This window comes from Cherax quadricarinatus, chromosome 95 (assembly GCF_038502225.1).
Source record: "Cherax quadricarinatus isolate ZL_2023a chromosome 95, ASM3850222v1, whole genome shotgun sequence".
In the NCBI taxonomy this organism is placed as follows: domain Eukaryota; kingdom Metazoa; phylum Arthropoda; class Malacostraca; order Decapoda; family Parastacidae; genus Cherax; species Cherax quadricarinatus.
Window position 1 is genome coordinate 4,920,413 of NC_091386.1, and position 19,745 is coordinate 4,940,157.

The 19,745-nt window shown below is 39.6% G+C and overlaps 1 protein-coding gene across 10 annotated transcripts in view; it reads left to right on the top strand.

Annotated features, from left to right (window-relative positions):
• Positions 1-19,745, top strand: part of bel (ATP-dependent RNA helicase bel) — a 55,451-nt gene that overhangs the window by 13,107 nt on the left and 22,599 nt on the right. For 6 of the 10 annotated variants that reach the window (XM_053798741.2, XM_053798744.2, XM_053798746.2 and 3 more), the window contains 7 exons: positions 5,099-5,224; positions 11,563-11,725; positions 14,062-14,272; positions 15,756-15,917; positions 16,457-16,582; positions 17,671-17,786; positions 19,587-19,736. In XM_053798741.2, coding sequence (XP_053654716.1) covers positions 5,099-5,224; positions 11,563-11,725; positions 14,062-14,272; positions 15,756-15,917; positions 16,457-16,582; positions 17,671-17,786; positions 19,587-19,736 — 1,054 coding nt within the window. The remainder of the gene's footprint in view (positions 1-5,098; positions 5,225-11,562; positions 11,726-14,061; positions 14,273-15,755; positions 15,918-16,456; positions 16,583-17,670; positions 17,787-19,586; positions 19,737-19,745) is intronic. The other 4 variants (XM_053798747.2, XM_053798748.2, XM_053798751.2 and 1 more) reach the window with 1 other exon arrangement.

Here is a 19,745-nt window from a genome sequence, read left to right on the forward strand (position 1 = left end):
CTGCGGGAGCAGAGCTATGCATGTTGTGTCACGTTTTTAGTAGTTTTTCATTACATAATTTTTAAATTCCTAATGGTTATATTACATGTGTACGCTCAAGTGTATAAGTGCATTATTTCCACCCATCCTTTAGAACGTAGGCACCACCTTCCAACTCTGGAATTCAGACCCTTCATTGCTCACATTCCAACAACACGTCAAACCCTTAAAACTGCCCGTCTCCACTGTTCTAGCATATACAGTGGACCCCCGCATAACGATCACCTCCCAATGCAACCAATTATGTAAGTGTATTTATGTAAGTGCGTTTGTACGTGTATGTTTGGGGGTCTGAAATGGACTAATCTACTTCACAATATTCCTTATGGGAACAAATTTGGTCAGTACTGGCACCTGAACATACTTCTGGAATGAAAAAATATCGTTAACCGGGGGTCCAATGTACAGTGGTACCTCGGGATACAAACTTAATTTGTTCCAGAAGGCTGTTCGAGTGCTGATACCAGATGAATTTGTTCCCATGAGGAATAATGTAAATTAGATTAATGTATTTTAGACCTATAAAAATGCACTTACAAAAGCACTTAAATAAATACAGTGGTACCCTGAGTTTCGAACTTAATTCGTTTCAGAAGGCTATTCAGGTGCTGTTACCGAACGAATTTATTCCCATAAGGAATAATGTAAATGAGATTAGTCTGTTTCAGACCCCCAAAAATACACTTAAAAAAGCATTTACAATAATACACTTACATAATTGGTCAAGTTGGGAGCTGTACAAAACTCGGGGTACCACTATTCTTACATAATTGTTCGCGTTTTGACCTGTTCGTATCCCAAGGTACCACTGTACACTGTTTACTGGATGCTCCAAGACCTTACCACTTAAAATTTTCACACCCTCCAACCCTTCCTGGAAAAACTCTCAACTCCTCCTCTCGTCTCAGATTATGTACTGTACCCTTTTGGTCATTCTGGTCTGCTCCATACTCTGTAAATGCCCAGATCACTTCAGCACTCCTGCCCTCTGAATCATACACACCTTACATATCCCCACATATTTTTTAATTTCTGTGGGTTAAATTCTTTGCATATTTTAGAAATTTTACAGGTCGGTTATCACAAATCCGGCAGTTGGTAATCCGGTTCTTTCAGCGATCTGGCACTAATTTTGGCTAGCATAATTTCAAATTTCCGGGGTCACCACATCAACCTGCTGCTACTGTTTGGTGGCGCTACTTGCTACATAAATCATTCCAGTTTCTTTTTCTCCATTTATTGTTATAACCTGCTCACTTTTAGCCCTAGCCATGGTTCCAACAAATAAATGCTTCTTGTTATGTATAGTACATACACCGTACATTGTCAATAAATGATAAGGTGGCTTTGAAACCACTGTTGGTCGCCATGAGCTCAGCTCACTCAGATAAGCTGTGACTGGTAAATTTGGGCCTACGTATGAGAGAATAGGTCTGTGTGGTATGCTCTATATAAACAAAATCCTGCAGCACACATTGCATGGGAAAAAAAACTGCGACCATAGAGTAAAACAGCTAGTTTGTGGTGTATTTTCATATGGTTTTTATGGTTGTATTCTAGTTTTTTGGATCTCATTTTATAGAATGGAAGATGTATTATAGAAATAGATATGATTTTGATTGATTTCATGATGGAAAATACCTTGAAATTGAGCTCAAAGCAGAAATGTTCAATTTTTGCCAATGTTCAGAAGTAAACAAATGATGATACCGTTCAGTACACGTCCAACTGGCCAATCTAATATGCACTCACAAATGGGTTGACATTATTTATACAATTATTACAATAATGTAGTAGTAACAGTAAATCTTCTGTTATTTTTTTTTTTGTGCGTGAATAAAAATTAAAAATGGAAATCAAGAGTAATATAAGAGGGGCCTGGAGACATGACTGATGAACAGAGAAAATGTTATTTAGTGCCAGGAATGTCTGTATTGTTTATTCTGGACCCTATTTTGAAATTGGCATCTTTTGAAAGTTGTGTGAAATTGGCCAAATTACCAATTTCTGACCGCTTTATTGGGAGGTTGATATAGGTGATTCGGTGGTTTCTTGTATTCAGTCGACAGAATAGAAGGAATACTAGTGAAATAGCTGTGAGTTTGGTAGACTGGAACCTTGGAATGGGCCAAAAATAGGGCATGAAGTGGGTGAAATCACCAATGCGTAAATATCGCCATTGGGTTAAGTGTATTCTAACCTAACCACTCTGTAATCTGGCAAAGTCACTAATTCGGCACAGTACAGGTCCTGATGATGCCGGATTAGTGATGGCCGACCTGTATTTTACTCTGCCTTGATAGGAAATGGCTATTATGTAATTTTTTTTTAATTGTACTCTCGTTAGTTGTGACCAAGTGAATATGGTTCAGCAGTCGCCACAATCTTCCGCATGTGAATATAAAATGTGTCAGTACAGATGTGCAAAGTTTTGCAACTGTTCGTTGAGTACAGTGAATCCTCTCATTAATAAACTAGTAGGGGGAGGGAGGTATACGAATTACCGATTGTCCGAGCCATCCAAATTGTGAAATGTTTCATGATCGTCCCTTTATTTTCTGAGCTAGTGGACTCTGTTCACTTATCCAGAAGACAACTGGACACTAAGAATACAGGTATTGTAACCTGTAGTATTACAGTACAGACATACCTCACTAATTTGGCGAGTTAGATTTCAATCACTTGGTCACAGACTGGGCCGCGGGGGCGTTGACCCCCGTAACTCTCTCCAGGTAAACTCCAGGTATACAGCGAACATTGCTTTAAAGCAAATCACTGTCTTTTTTTTCATTTGCCAGTGGATATAAAAGCCTAAAAACATATTTACACTGTCATATATTAAGTGTGCATTAGCACTAGGCCTAAAAAAAAGTACAAAAGTAAAACTAAATGGGGGGGAAAAAAAATTGAAAATTTCCAAAATAAACATGAATACAGTGGACCCCCGGTTAACGATATTTTTTCACTCCAGAAGTATGTTCAGGTGCCAGTACTGACTGAATTTGTTCCCATAAGGAATATTGTGAAGTAGATTAGTCCATTTCAGACCCCCAAACATACACGTTCAAACGCACTTACATAAATACTGTACACTTACATAATTGGTCGCATTCAGAGGTGATCGTTATGCGGGGGTCCACTGTATAAACATGATTGTAATTGAAAAGTGCCATATTAGTGAAGTGCTCTAAAGTGAGCACCATATTAACAAGGAATGCCTGTGCTTTACTTCATAGTAATTTTATAGTACCGTACATAATTTACAGTAAATGTATTTATCTTTTTGTGGTGGAGAGATGAGGTGTAAACTGCCATGATCGAGAGTGACGATTTACAATGACTTTTACTCCAAGTCAGAGGAGCTATAAAACTCCGCTAGCATCTACACTAAACTTGAGAATAGTATAGCGTAAGTTTGTGCTTGCTTCTATGATTATCAGATGGTTTCTTAACACCACATTAATCACATACTTGCGCCTCTGAGATACCAGACTCAACCCTATTTGTTAAAGTTTCTGCTTAAAACTGAGAACCACACAATTCTTCTTAGCATCGTTACTTGCTTTAGAAGCCACTACTACTCGAGTTAAATTTTTGTTAATAAAGTCACACAAATGACAAAATCCAGGGAAAGTTAAGCCCTGAATAATAAGCGTGAGCACAAATAATGACTGGGCTGCCTGCTCGTCGTCAGGCAGCAGTGAAAACGGTTAGGTCCTGGATATGGTTACTCTGCTCCATGCCAGACAAAGTGTTTGTGATTAGGCTTGATCCAGTGCAGTAGTCCCCCCAAATTTGCGGGGGTTACGTTCCAAGACCACCCGTGAATTTGGAAAAACCGCGAATTCTGGACGCGGTAAAAAAAAAATGCCTATGAATGCCTTTTTTTTTTTTTAAGTTTAAACCCTAAATATGCTCCCAAAATACTACATTAATTTCATTTCAAACTTGGTTTCATACATCACTCTCAAAAAAAAAAAACAAAGAATGTAAAGATAGACTCATATACAGTACTGTACTGCCACGAAAAAAGCCCCCCCCCCCATCCCCCTAAAAAAAAAAAAAAAAAAAATTACGAATTTGTGGGGATTTCTGCGAGCAAATTTCCTGGGGTTCCACTGTGCTTCAGGAGACAGCCGGACACTGTCGCTACGGACAAAGTCTGGAATTATGGACTTTTGTTCATTTTATCCGACTCTTCCATTTTTTGCCCGAAATTGCCAATCTGTTAATGAGAGGTTTTACTGTGTTACCCGTTTTGTATTTCTCACAGAAGTAAAGCTAATGTAATTTTTTTTTATTGTTTTTTCTCCCTGTTTTTTCTTTCCTTTTCTCTCTTCTCATTTTTTTTTTTTTTTTTTTTTTTTTTTAAACCTAGGAATTTTACAGGGTTTAGTGCAGAGCTCTTAACTACATTAGCTGTTTCTTTGTCTTTTTCTTTCAATTTCTTTGTCTTTGTCTTTTTATCTTTCCTCTTTTTCTCACTTTTTCTCCTATATTTTTCTCTCTTCCCCCCTTTTCCTAACCCCCTTGATTCTCTTATTGCTTCCTACTTATCTTTGCTCTTTCATCTCTTCTTTTCCTTCCTCCTGTTCATAATCCACGTAGTTCAGTTCTTTATTTTAAGAAAGAGTGATCTAGTGTGTAAGTCTCGGCGGTAGATTTCTGTACGTCTGCCGTCAGTCACAATGCCACCCATCCTTTAAATTTTTATTTCTTAGAGATTAATCATAGATTTTATTCATTTTGCACAAGAATTTTGTAAGATTTTCTTAAATTGTACAAAATGTCATGTACATGTCCTCATGTTTACTCTGAGCATGTTTATTGTAGCTTCATGTTTTTAATTTATTGCTCATTATGGTTATATAATTTATAGTGCAGTATATAACTTGTTTGAATATTATTTGACATTAAATTTTTTTCCTAAGATGAAAGCTTCTTATGATTCTGCATTTTCTTTGTGTATTTATATTTCACTTTAAAACTCTTTCCGAGAGCATAGCATAGTTTGTCCAATAAGGATTGCAGATTGCCATGTATTGCATCCTTTTGGCAGATACTTCAGATAGGAATTCTAGGGACGGTTTCGGAAGTTGGTATGCTCCCCGCAGTTTCCAGAACTCTGGCCGTAGCTGGGACCAGGACAGAGATAGAGACAGGGACAGAGATCAGTTCGGCAGCAGTAAGTTGTACATTAAGGGTGAAGGTTTGGGAGATTGACAGTGCCTCTTGTCTTGGTGTAGAATGTGTGTGTGCAGATTGTGCATCAGCTTGACATAACTTGCTCACTCACCTGTTTGCTGTGCAAGCCTCTGAGCTCACTATTAGCTAGTAGTGTAAATAGTGTAGTCTCAATGTGTGGTACCACAAAACAACTTGTACTTGTAATGGAGTAGTGCAGATGTAGCTGTGTAAGAACCCACACACACACACAGGTTAGTCAGTGACACACTAGCAAGTAATAGTCTAGAGTGAGGGTGCACAAATGTTAAGTTCCAGTTATTTTAAATTAGTGTAATATAGTAGGTAGTGATATTAATAACTGGCCATATATGTCAAGAACAAACCCAGTAGAACTAAATTACTTAAGTGTAATGAGGTAGCCCAAGAGCTAGAATTGAACCTTTCCTATATCTCTACTTCCATCCTCCCCACTACTGTCCTCACCACCAAACATAGTGCTGCGTAGTTCACTGGAGAGAGCATTCAGCTCACAATCGCAAGGTCCCGGATTTGATTCCCTGGCACGGAGAAATATTTAGGCAAGTTCCCTTGCATCCCCAGTGCTCTAGCCTACCTGGCAGTAACCATAGTTACCTGTGTGTGTTAGACAACATAAGTAGCATCCAGGGGGGGAAAATGTTAGAAAATTCCAGTCCTGCTGGACTGTCATGTCATATGTAAAAAAAAAATACTCCAGTCCTGGAAGTTTTCATATGTTGAGTAAGAGTTATCAGTGTTCCTAATGATGTTATAACAAAAAACACACAAACTAATATTTTTTGTATTAATTTATTACATTAACTTACTCCCAGGATACATAAGGGGGATTACCAGTAAACTGCTGGCTCTTTTCAAGAGGGATCTGGACAGACCCCTAAAGTCAGTACCTGACCAGCCGGGCTGTTGTTTGTACGTTGGATTGCATGTGGCCAGCAGTGACAGCCTGGTTGAATAGGTCCTGCCCCACTGTGAGGCATGGTCATGGACTGGGCTGTGGGGGTGTTGACCTCCCTGGAACACCCTCCGGGTATACCTGTAGGGGGTCATAGTGTTTAAAGGAGGCAGTCAGGTTCAATACACAAAAGGATGGATCCTTGAATTAAAATCATCCCCCCCACCTTGAGGGAGAAATTGTATCAATAGAGGCAAACATTACTTGTAAATAGTTATTGTATTTAATGAAGTACACATGTACTAATACTAATTGCCTAAATGTACATAGCTTATTGTAGTTAAACCAATTCTGGTGCATGTAAGGTTCAGTTAGTATTATTTCCCATCAATGGAATACTAATTTCATAATGTACAGACAATATTTAGTTATGGCAAAAAGTTAAACCGTTTTCTACTTAATAAAATCTTTGTCTAGTTGGCAGACTGCCTGAAGCAACATAGTATACTGTACTGTATTTTATCCTGTGCTCTATTTTATCTTCTAGTGATGTGTTATTGTTGGTCTAAAATACTGACCAGGTGGCAAATATGACACCTCTAACATTTGGGTATGTTAATTGCCAAAATATTTTGCCTTCATGATAAACTTCTTCAGTCTGATACAAGTGAATGTAGCACTGAAACCAGTAGCAGCAGCAGCAGCAGTAGTAGTAGTAGTAGTAGTAGTAGCAGTAGTAGTAGTAGTAGTAGTAGTAGTAGTAGTATTGATGTAATCAGTCTGTCAACCTTGGTGGGGGTCACTCCCTCAAGCCTAAAGCTTAGGCAAGTGGTCAAACCTTGTATAGTAAAATAGAGATGAGATGAAACAGCTGGAGTTGTCACAGGTGAGCTTGATCCACAAGTGGTATTACCATAGGTTACGTTTACCAGCTGTTTAGCAGAAGACTTCAACTTTACTAAGATACTATGGCGTAGCTGCTGTGTCAGACAAGTGTCTAATACTGACAAGTTGATAAATAATAGACATTTGTAACACTTGGAGATCTTCTTTCTTTCTTTCTTTCTTTCAACATACAAGCCATATCCCACTGAGGTGGGGTGGCCCAAAAGAAAAAACTAAAGTTTCTCTTTTTAAATTCAGTAATATATACAGGAGAAGGGGTTACTAGCCCCTTGCTCCCGGCATTTTAGTCGCCTCTTACAACACGCATGGCTTATGGAGGAAGAATTCTGTTCCACTTCCCCATGGAGGTAAGAGGAAATAAACAAGAACAAGAACTAGAAAGAAAATAAAAGAAAACCCAGAGGGGTGTGTGTGTGTATATATGCTTGTACATGTATGTGTAGTATGACCTAAATGCAAGCAGAAGTAGCAAGACATACCTGAAATCTTGCATGTTTATGAGACAGACAAAAGACACCAGCAATCCTACCATCATGTAAAACAATTACAGGTTTTCGTTTTACACTCACTTGGCAGGACGGTAGTACCTCCCTGGGTGGTTGCTGTCTACCAACCTACTACCACAGGATGGTAGTACCTCCCTGGGTGGTTGCTGTCTACCAACCTTCTACCACAGGATGATAGTACCTCCCTGGGTGGTTGCTGTCTACCAACCTTCTACCACAGGATGGTAGTACCTCCCTGGGTGGTTGCTGTCTACCAACCTTCTACCACAGGATGGTAGTACCTCCCTGGGTGGTTGCTGTCTACCAGCCTACTACCACAGGATGGTAGTACCTCCCTGGGCGGTTGCTGTCTACCAACCTACTACCACAGGATGGTAGTACCTCCCTGGGTAGTTGCTGTCTACCAACCTACTACCACAGGACGGTAGTACCTCCCTGGGTGGTTGCTGTCTACCAACCTACTACCACAGGACGGTAGTACCTCCCTGGGTAGTTGCTGTCTACCAACCTACTACCACAGGACGGTAGTACCTCCCTGGGTGGTTGCTGTCTACCAACCTACTACCACAGGACGGTAGTACCTCCCTGGGTAGTTGCTGTCTACCAACCTACTACCACAGGACGGTAGTACCTCCCTGGGTGGTTGCTGTCTACCAACCTACTACCTATAACTTGGAGATCTATTGTTGAAATGTTTCTCTTGCACAACAGCCTGTTGGGCAGACAAAATATTTTGGCAATAAAAATACCCGAGTGTTGCAAAGGTCTTTTATTTATCACAGTTAGTGGTATCAGGATTATCTCCTACTAAGATAAGTAGATTAGTATACAGTACAACCCAACTTTACTGCCGGTTTTCACTTTATTCCATCAGTTTATCTTTTCTCCATTTCCTGCTATTCTTTAAGTAAAAATCTTTACAGTACATACTGGCACTACACAAGTCTTTTTAAGATTACACAAAACTAGTTGACATTGATATCTGTTAGAACTGAAACTAAAAATTCTAGAAGATAGAAATCAAAGAGTTATTGAAGAATGGTGATTTTTTGAAGGAGTGAGGAATTTTCCGACTACAGGAGAATGCTGTGCAGTATTCGTAAAAGAATTGAACTAGCAAATAAAAAAATTGAACTGCAGAATCCAAACCCAAACCTGCATCTAGTACCCACAGGGAAATGGAGATTGGGAGAACCCAGCAATTCAGCTAGTTACACTTGAGATAAAAAAGAGGAACAGGAGAGCATGATAACAAGTGTATAACCCTGCAGCAGTGAACAGGAAGGCTGGGTGAAGATAAAAAAAATTCTTTAGATGTGGAGAGAATCAAACACATTTTTTAATAAACATGACAACCAAGGTAAAGACAGAAAAAAGCTACTTCACAGTCACACCAATAAAAAATGTATTATGAAGGATCAAGTCAAAACAATAAGAAAAGGGGTGGGGACAGGAAATTAGAAAGATGTATACAATAAGCTCGGTAAGTAAATTTATTTAGGCACAGGTACATGCACGTACAATTTTCATACATAGTGTATATTACCTAGGATAAACTAAAAATATCACACAAAGCAATTCGTTACCATTGGGGGTCCTTGATTTCCGCTGGGGTAGATTGTTTCTGTGTTTGCAAATGAGACAGAGTCGATACCCAAGATAGAAAGGACAAGACAAGTAGAACTATCAAGTATTGAAGCTGCTGATTAAGAAATATGGAAGCTTTTGATTGAACTTGACAAACTGTCGACAGTGTTACTTGTGTAGTACACTTAGATCATCCCAGCTACTTTTAGTAAGGGTCCCTTAGTAGCCGTGACGTCACGAGATTCCCCACGTGAGCCATAAGTTAGAAGCCCCAGTAAAAAAGGAACCTGACTGAATGTCACCCAGAAGCTGAGACATTTTGCATGCCACTAACAGCAAACCCTAACTTCATAACGGTTTAAGTGCCAGACAACTTGAAAGGTGATATTCTAAAAACAATAGTTAAGAATCTTTAAACTGCAAGCCCCTAATGAGTATAATATGCAAATTAAAAAAAAAATACATAATGAAAGACTAAATTCCTATTATAGGATTTAAGATAGAGCAGCAGAGGTCAGACGAGGAAGTAGGATGAGTGGACTGTGTATCAGGATGAGATTACGACTTGTAAAATTGTATAAGGATCAGTGATGGGTACTACAGTATGTTGTTTGTAGTGTACACAGGTATTGGAAAAAAATATACACAAATACAGTACGTATAATATGATTCCTTATTGACTACATTTTGCCCACACGATGGCCTTTATCAAGTCATCAAGTCACAAACAGATAAAGCCCACTGTGTGGGCAAAACAGTCAGTAAAGGATCTCATTACATGTTCTTACTGCATTTGTCTATTTTTCCATCGTGTCAGCATTTTGTACCATTTATCTCCACCGTATACAGGCATTAGTAGCAGAAATAAACTCTTACACACAGTATCCTTGTTTGTGGATGTTACTGCAAACAGAAGTTGCTGACCTACTTGGATATATCTAGCACTGTACTTCACAAGTAGACAGACATATCAATGAAGCTTAAACCCAAGAAAAGCCAAGTTGCACAGTTGGGGAAACTGGATGCCAAACCAATCCCTGAAGCGTGCATAAACAAAACATCAACATCACACAAATTAAACTTGCTAACATGAGTGTGTCATTCAGGAAGTTTAACAAAGACTTGTTCAAAACATGTTTTACCTCACATGTGACAGTGAGCAGCACTCGTATGGAACCCTCAGTTTATAAAATAGTGAAACTTAAGTACGAAGAAATGCATTAAGACTGACTTTGAGTTGTGATCATTTAAATTTACCAGTTTTATTAATTCCTAATTCCAGTGTAATAAAGAATGTTTCTGACGGGAAGTACGAAGAAATGCATCAAGACTGGTGCCTGAACTGGGTGAATGAACTATGAAGAATGTTAGAACCAGGCTGTATATAACTGAGTAATGAACAGTAAAGAAAATGATAATGACATACACATATATCATATTACAAGTCATGTATAAGCATAGGCTCTTAATCAGGGATGCAACAGAAAGAGGTGTGGTTGGAAATTGTATCCTAATTCTTTACAGGGATACATGACATTTTAGGAAATATTTAACTATAAGAATGGTGAAGAAATGGTACGAGCTGAACATCGATACATTGGGTAAAACCCTGTGTAGATAATTACAGATATATGTTGCATATGTGTGTGTATACAGAGGCTCCTGGCTTTACCATGGTTCAACTTTCGATATTTCGACTTGCAATATTTCAACTTTCTGGTGGTGCAATAGAGATCCACCTTCAATACTATACATTTATTGATAGGATAAACTTGTATTCATTTATTTACTTATCAATACTGGTATTTAGTTAATAGTAGTTATTATTTATTTACTTATACAGTAACAGTAGTTATTTATTTATCATTCACTTCTGACATTCTCAATTTACAATGGGCTCGTTGAAACGTAACCCCATCGTAATTCAAGGAGCACATACGTGTGTGTGTGTGCGCGCATGTGCGAGCGCATGTATATACTTTTACCCAATACTCCCTTTGAATGTCAGAATTGTGGAATAGAAGAGCTTCAGGAATAATATTGGCTGCCTTTATTTAGTGACACCACCTTTGAGACTTACACAGTTGAGTAACCATGTTCTAGGTGAAGTTGTTTATAACATTGCTGTATATGTGGGCAAGTGTGAGGGATATTGCTAACTGTGTCAAATGTGTGTCCTGTGTTGCAAATTAAACTTCTTAGATATGTACACACGGTGTTGTATAAAGAGTTTATTATAATTTTTGTTTTAGATAATAAGTGAAAAGAGGCTGTAATATATTTGGCTACCTAATGATTCCTTACGGTAGTCATATTTGAATTCATATCGTACAGCTAGTGGAACCTAGATTTTTTTTTACTTTGGTCATAAATTACTTCATTCTTGGTTGCTGCATCACACTGCAGGTGGACGCAAGAACGGGGATTTGCCATCAAATAACTACCAACGACGAGACAACCGCGGAGGCGGCGGTGGGGGCAACCCTGGGGGCACTGGATTCCGAGGGGGTGATGGGCAGCGCTTCAGGGAGCACGACGATCGATGGAGAGGTGGTCGTGAAAACCGCAGGTGAGATTGCTACACCTTTGGGAAGACAGATGGTGACTGTTTCCTTTGTTGGGTCACCTACATTGGTATAAAACGTATTATGTGCTACAAAATTTAAAATTTGACACTAATTTTTAATCTTCATGTAGGATTACTTTAACCCCTAAATTGTCCAAACGTAGATCTATGTTCGCTCGTGTAGCACTCCGAACGTGGATCTACGTTTTTTATTTACATGCTTTCAAATGGGGGAAAATCAAGGTCGGAGCGCTACGCGCATAAACGTAGATCTACGTTTGGACAGTTTAAGGGCTAAACTTTTCATTTTTGGTCACCCTTGCATACTAGAAACTGAAATATTATATATATATTCTGAAAAATGGTATATATGTAATACCAACAAGTTAATGAGTAAGATAAATATGCAACAGTTGGATATCTTTATTGTTAAGATGTGTCACCTACATGGTAGCCTTCTTCAGTCAAATACAGGAAGGCATGAATTGTAGACAGCAAGAGTAAAGATGTAATCAGTTCATCAACCTTGAAGAAATAGTTTTTTAGGTGGTCAGTCCCTCAGCCTAGAGAAGAGTTCAGCTGCATGGTCTGGAACAAGGTGGTCAGTCCCTCAGCCTAGAGAAGAGTTCAGCTCCATGGTCTGGAACAAGGTGGTCAGTCCCTCAGCCTAGAGAAGAGTTCAGCTCCATGGTCTGGAACAAGGTGGTCAGTCCCTCAGCCTAGAGAAGAGTTCAGCTGCATGGTGGTCAGTCCCTCAGCCTAGAAAGAGTTCAGCTCCATGGTCTGGAACAAGGTCAGTCCCTCAGCCTGGAGAAGAGTTCAGCTCCATGGTCTGGAACAAGGTGGTCAGTCCCTCAGCCTAGAGAAGAGTTCAGCTCCATGGTCTGGAACAAGGTGGTCAGTCCCTCAGCCTAGAGAAGAGTTCAGCTCCATGGTCTGGAACAAGGTGGTCAGTCCCTCAGCCTAGAGAAGAGTTCAGCTCCATGGTCTGGAACAAGGTGGTCAGTCCCTCAGCCTAGAGAAGAGTTCAGCTCCATGGTCTGGAACAAGGTGGTCAGTCCCTCAGCCTAGAGAAGAGTTCAGCTGCATGGTCTGGAACAAGGTGGTCAGTCCCTCAGCCTAGAGAAGAGTTCAGCTGCATGGTCTGGAACAAGGTGGTCAGTCCCTCAGCCTAGAGAAGAGTTCAGCTCCATGGTCTGGAACAAGGTGGTCAGTCCCTCAGCCTATTCAGCTCCATGGTCTGGAGGTGGTCAGTCCCTCAGAGAGAAGAGTTCAGCTCCTGGAACAAGGTGGTCAGTCCCTCAGCCTAGAAAGAGTTCAGCTCATGGTCTGGAACAAGGTGGTCAGTCCCTCAGCCTAGAGAAGAGTTCAGCTCCATGGTCTGGAACAAGGTGGTCAGTCCCTCAGCATTCAGCTCCATGGTCTGGAACAAGGTGGTCAGTCCCTCAGCCTAGAGAAGAGTTCAGCTCCATGGTCTGGAACAAGGTGGTCAGTCCCTCAGTCTAGAGAAGAGTTCAGCTGCATGGTCTGGAACAAGGTGGTCAGTCCCTCAGCCTAGAGAAGAGTTCAGCTCCATGGTCTGGAACAAGGTGGTCAGTCCCTCAGCCTAGAGAAGAGTTCAGCTCCATGGTCTGGAACAAGGTGGTCAGTCCCTCAGCCTAGAGAAGAGTTCAGCTACATGGTCTGGAACAAGGTGGTCAGTCCCTCAGCATGGAGAAGAGTTCAGCTGCATGCTCTGGAAGTTCAGCTCCATGGTTTGGAACAAGGTGGTCAGTCCCTCAGCCTAGAGAAGAGTTCAGCTGCATGGTCTGGAACAAGGTGGTCAGTCCCTCAGCCTAGAGAAGAGTTCAGCTCCATGGTCTGGAACAATACGAAGCTTAAGCATGAGTATGAAGTCCTTCATACTGCCAGAAGTGAGGTGTGGAAGATCTTGAAGACATTGCAGGAAGCAGGATCCACTAGTAGAAGCAAGAAAACAAGAATTGAGGAGTATTGCATCTTTACGTTTCCATTTCTCCTCCCTACAATTCTTTCTCTTCTGTATGTAACTGAAGTAGCCTACCACATAGGTGAAACATCTCAACAATAAAGTTACCCAAATGTTGCAAATGTGTCTCGCTTATCTTTTATCTAGTTGCTTGTCCTTGTAATGTTACATTTTTGCTACCACTTTCTTTATTCCTATGGAACTTCTGTTCAGATTACCTGTAAATCTTACCGTCTGTCATCTTGTAGCTTTGCCAGAGTTCAAACTTTCTGGCACTGTTTCACTTTTCAGGTTGTATATCTCGAATTTTCTTTCATTTGAATAGTTTGTAATAGGATTTTTTTTTCTCTAGTGGGGGCTATGAAGAACGCTACCGTGATGGTGGGGGAGTGAACGGGCCTCCTCGTAATACTCGATGGATTGAAGATGACCGTGATCGCTCCTCTGGAGGAAATTCAAGTAGCCGGTGGCAGGATCGTGCAAATGATCGCGATGACTGGTCTCAGCCTTTGCCCAGGAATGAAGTCCTGGAGGCAGAGCTCTTCACTCATGCTGGACCAGTAGTAAGTATGATACAGTGTGTAAGTTAACCCTCATTTGAACAGGCTTAAGCAATATGAGACAAAATCTGCTGGATCATTTGATACGGAAACGATGAACAAAGCTGGTTAGATACAGAATTATCCATTATTATGATCATGGCAAAAGAATCTCATCTCAACTCGTAAAATTATAATGACACGATTGCAAATAAACCATACCACAGGTGGGGATTGAACTTGTGGCGAGTGAGTCATAAAACTCCAGACCGACGTGTTAGCCACTGGGCCAGCTGGCCAGCTGGCCCAGTGGCTAATGCACTGGTCTGGAGTTTTACAACTCACTCATCGCAAGTTCAATCCCTGCCTGTGGTATGGTTTAATCTCATCTCCATATACCATAATTGTCATTTGTGGCCCTTTTCCCCATTAGTCCATTAAATAAAGGATTTACTGTATTTTTTAAACTATTATGACAAGAATTCACACATTGTGAAAATTGGATGTCTGCACACTCCATTTTCACATTTCTGGATGGTGTTATTTCTACTTCAGAATGTTACTTAACAGTATGAAATCACTTGCTCTGTATTAACCCTTAAACTGTCCAAACATACAGCTTTGATTGTAGATCTACGTTATATTTTACACACTTTCAACCTTGGCACGATAAGCCAAGACATGAGAGAATGAGTCTGTGCACTCAGTGTGCACAGTATGACAAAATTCGGGGATGCCGGGAAAAATGTGCTCTTCATTTTAAACAATTTTTTTTTTTTTTTTTTTTTTTTTTTTTTTTTTTTTTTTTTTTTTTTTTTTTTTTTTTTTTTTTTTTTTTCCAAAAATATTTAGAGCGGTACGCAAGTGAACGTTGATTTACGTTTGGACAGTTTAAGGTTTAATAGGTGGGTGATGTTCTTTAGATATCTCTAGGCATTCGCAATAATTTAAATGTTTGAATTGATAAAGGCAAGGATAGCTCTGTGTACATTTCTTCCTACCTTAAATGGAATTTTTAGCATACAGTAATATTCCAGTATAGAGATTATAAACTTCTTCGTGTTCTTATGTGACCTTTAACCCGTAAACGGTCCAGACGTATATATACGTTTTTTCAACATTTGAAAGTATGTAAAAAAAGTAGATCTTCTTTTTGTTTTTTTACATTTGAAAATGTAAAAAAACATAGATCTACTTTTGTAGCAGTACACACGTGAACGTAGATCTGCTTGGACCGTTTATGGGTTAACATGGTTATTGTACTTCAAATTGTTTTAAAATAAAATTCTGAAACTTTCTTTAGGATTTGATGGATATATTCGTGTACATTAACATTGTATATATTTTTTTTATATTTTATGCCAAATTTGATTTATCAGTTTAACCTCAAAAAAATGATTTAATGTGATGTACTATTTACTGTAATGTGTTTTGTGTGTGATCAGACTTTTATTTTTTCAGCTAATGCATTGTTTATTGTTTAATATATAAAAAAATTATATTGCAGTCAAACAGTGGTATCAACTTTGACAAATATGATGACATTCCTGTGGAGGCCACTGGAGATGATGTTCCAGTGGCAATCAACACTTTCGCAGATATCAAGCTAACGGAAATTATAAAGATGAACATAGCCTTAGCACGTTATGATAGACCAACACCTGTTCAGGTATGTTGTCAATATTTACAAAAGGATTTAGAAAAGTACTGGTTTAGAAATATAGTAGTCGAGGAGTGGAACAGTCTACCTAGTAGGGTATTGAAGCTAAAACCTTGGGTAGCTTCAAATATAGTTTAAATACACGAGTGAGAGAGGTTAGATTTGAATGGGACTTGCGTATGAGTTAATGGGGGTTATCAAAGCTTTTTCCTTTGGTAACATTGCAAATGGGTTGGGCAAGTATTTTTGTTAGTTTGAGTTTGAGAAGGACTTGCCTAGTATGGGCCAGTAGGCCTGCTGCAGTGTTCCTCCTGTCTTATGTTCTCAAGTTATTCAGTGAAACATTCTTGACATGTATAGTTTCTAGACCTGCAGTGGCATGGAAATTGAAAACTCTCATTTTCTCTAATTTGGGTTTTGTTAGTGTATTTATACTCTAGTTGGAATTGGCAGTAAAGTCGATTAATGAGCATTAAGTTAGTGTAAGGCATATTTTTTTTGTATGAAATCTGCATTTTGCATTCTGAGTTTTTTTTTTTCCCTCACAGAAATATGCTCTGCCTTTCATCTTGGCCAAGAGAGATCTGATGGCCTGTGCCCAGACGGGTTCGGGAAAAACAGCAGCATTTTTGGTCCCTATCCTTAACCAGATTTATGAGCAAGGTCCAATTCAGGTGAGTTAAGAGAGACTTGGACCTGCCTCACATGGGCCAGTAGGCCTTCTGCAGTGTTCCTTCTTGTGTAGACAACTTAATTCAACACTTGACACACAAGGGTTATTTTATTACATCCTTCAGAGTATTTCCTTTCCTACTTAGGAAGCCCTGTCTGAGTTTGGGCCATAGGCCCAAGGTGAGAATTTTGATAATTAGCTAGACTTGAGTCCTGGAGATGATGTACCTTTACCTTTGATGAGTTTACAGTCTTTCTACTCCTGGAGCCTGGTCATGGGACAAGATTATCTGGTGTTAGCCTGGTCTACCAGGCTGTTGCTGCTGGAGGTGGGAAGTACAGTGCCTGCACTCTAAAGGAGGGGTTTGGGATACTTGCTGTTTAGAGGAACGTCTAAATTGTCATATCTGTGCGCCTCTGGCAAGACAGTGATAATGTGAATGATTGTGAAAGTGTTTCTTTTTTCGGCTTACCTTTGCCGCTTCGGGAGACAGCCAATGTGTTTAAAAAAAACTGATGATGCTTTGGTTTGTCTTGGGCCAGTGTTGAATCTCATCAGTAGGCCTCTAGCAGGGCCTCCAAGAGAAATTTTACAAGGTGGAACAAGACTGCTTTGGGGCCTCTGGGGGCAGGCTGAGGCCCCTAGTCTAAGTGAATTTTACATAATTATTTTTCTAAATAAACTAAAAATAGTTGAAATTACCAAAAAAAAGAAAAAAGAAAAATAAAACTTACGTGGCTATGGGGCCGCCTCAGAGATTCGCACCTGGGCCACAAACCAACCTACTGGCCTAACCCTTCCCCATCCCTCTCTCTTAGGCCCTGCAAAAAGAAAGAAAAACTCAAAAAGAAATAAACAAATTTCATCATTCAACACTTTCACCATCACTCGTACATAATCATCATCTTGACAGAGGCGCTCAGGTACGACAGTTTAGATGTCCCTCCAAACTGCCAATATTTCTTCCATTTTGTCAGGCCACTCCGTACCTTGGAGGGAGATGGCCAGTGTGTGAAAGACACATCTTTTGCATTGTTGATTTAAAGTTTATCACATTTTTAATTAAGGTATGTTTTTGTTTTTGCTCAGATCAAGAATAATAACCCTCGTGGGCGCAGCAAGCAGTACCCACTTGCCCTGGTTTTGGCACCCACTCGTGAGCTGGCAACCCAAATATACGACGAGTCCAGAAAGTTTTCTTATAGGTATGTTTGTCTGTATCTTTAGGCTCGTAACATTTTACTAATGGGATCAACTGAAAATGTACCTTAGAGGTTGATTCTTATGTAGGCCCCATGTGAATATTGAGGAAATGAACAGTGTTCAGTGTTAAAATATGAACAAAAGTACCATATCAAACCTTATACAGTTATTTATATCAAGTTATCCCATTTCCCACTTAAATTGCATTCGAGGCAAAAAAAAAAATCTAGTTTCTGCGTAACTGTATTTATTTGAGTATTTTGTTCTTTTTTTATGAGCTGCATGTTGAGGAAGTGCTACATTCTAACAGTTTGTTAGGCCTACACTGCCTATTTTTAAGTGTGCTCATGTGTATACTTGTTTATACATTAGACATGAAGCTCTTTAACAATCTCCTACTTGTTCACCCAAGTCCTTGCAGTGTGTGTGAACATCCCATTAAATGAAACTAGATGGCATGCTGCCAACAGTAGTGAGGAAAAAAGCATTTTTGCAGACTAAGCTTTTAACAGATCAAAACATTGACTTGCTAAAAGCTTGTCCTGCAGCTTCATCCCACTGAATGTTTCCCTAGGTTTTTCCCTGGCACTAGGTTGCATTTTTTGTGGTAGTGGATTTGGAGTGGCTGGTGTGCCTCACTCAACCCTGGATCCTACTTTTTGACCTAAATGATGGAGTGATATCCTTTGTCATCAAACTTTACTCTCCCTTGTAACCTGTGATTTGGAGTCAGTTATAGAAGATTGGACTGTTTTAATTGGACCATTTTGATTGTGATTCCTATATGTGGTTGCAGGAGTTGAGTTTCAGCTCCTGGCCCACCTCATGACTTATCACTTGCCAGATTCACTCTCCTAGCCTAGTGGGACCCATCATGCCTGTTCTTAAAACCATGTATGGAGTCCACCTCCACCACTTAATCACAATAGCAACAATTTTGCATTGATAGCAAATTAAAATAGTTAAAAATTGGCAACAATGAGAGTGAATTTATAATTTCAGCAAGTGTTTCGTCAAAACAAATGAATAACATCATAGTCTCGGCATATAAGCACTAAGCAAATAAGCCACAAAGCATGAAGCAACTAACCAGGAAGGTGTGTAGACAAGGCTGGAGAATGCTGGCTTGGCTGTGGGTTAGCATCTCAAAGGGCTTCCATGCGGTCACACACAATGTCCGACTGGCTTGGTAGAAGTAATCTCTTTTTATCTGTATAATCGTCAAAATCGCGCACACACCCGTCACCACTTCAACACCTCTTAATTTTTTAAATTATCACTTGACTGTTGGATAGAACTTAATTTTCACATGCACTGGTGTATGGCCCTTGTAGGTTTATCACTTCTTTTTGATTTTCACAATTAATACAAAAATTAATGATGTTCTAGTGTTGATATTGGATGGAAGTTTCATAAAAGGCACCTCCTCGAGTTACTTAGTGCCTTCCTTAATTGTTGAATTATCTTTATTTGAAATTTTACATGTCAGGATATGCAGAACAACCATTGTGAAAAGAATAGTGAACTTCCAAGAACTTTCATGATTGCTCATCAAGGAACTGTTCCTTGATAATGTGAGAAATCACGAAAGCACGTGGAGGTTCACTGTTCTTTTCACAGTGGTTGTTCTACATATTGTGATACCACCTGTTTACTGTGATCTTATTGCATATCAGGATATATAGTTTTTCTGAACTTGACTTTGCTCAGGTATTTTTAGCGTCTCCCTCCAGCGTTCATTAGTAACAAATAACATTGTTGAGAGTGAATTGTGGAAATAATGCTGATGCTTATTTTCTTAGGGCTCGAGTACGTCCATGTGTAGTGTACGGTGGTGCAGATGTAGTCTCACAGATGAGGGACTTGTCTCGTGGTTGCCATCTACTTGTTGCTACACCTGGTCGTCTTGCCGATATGATTGACCGTGGCAAGATTGGTCTGGACTCTTGCAAGTAAGGCAA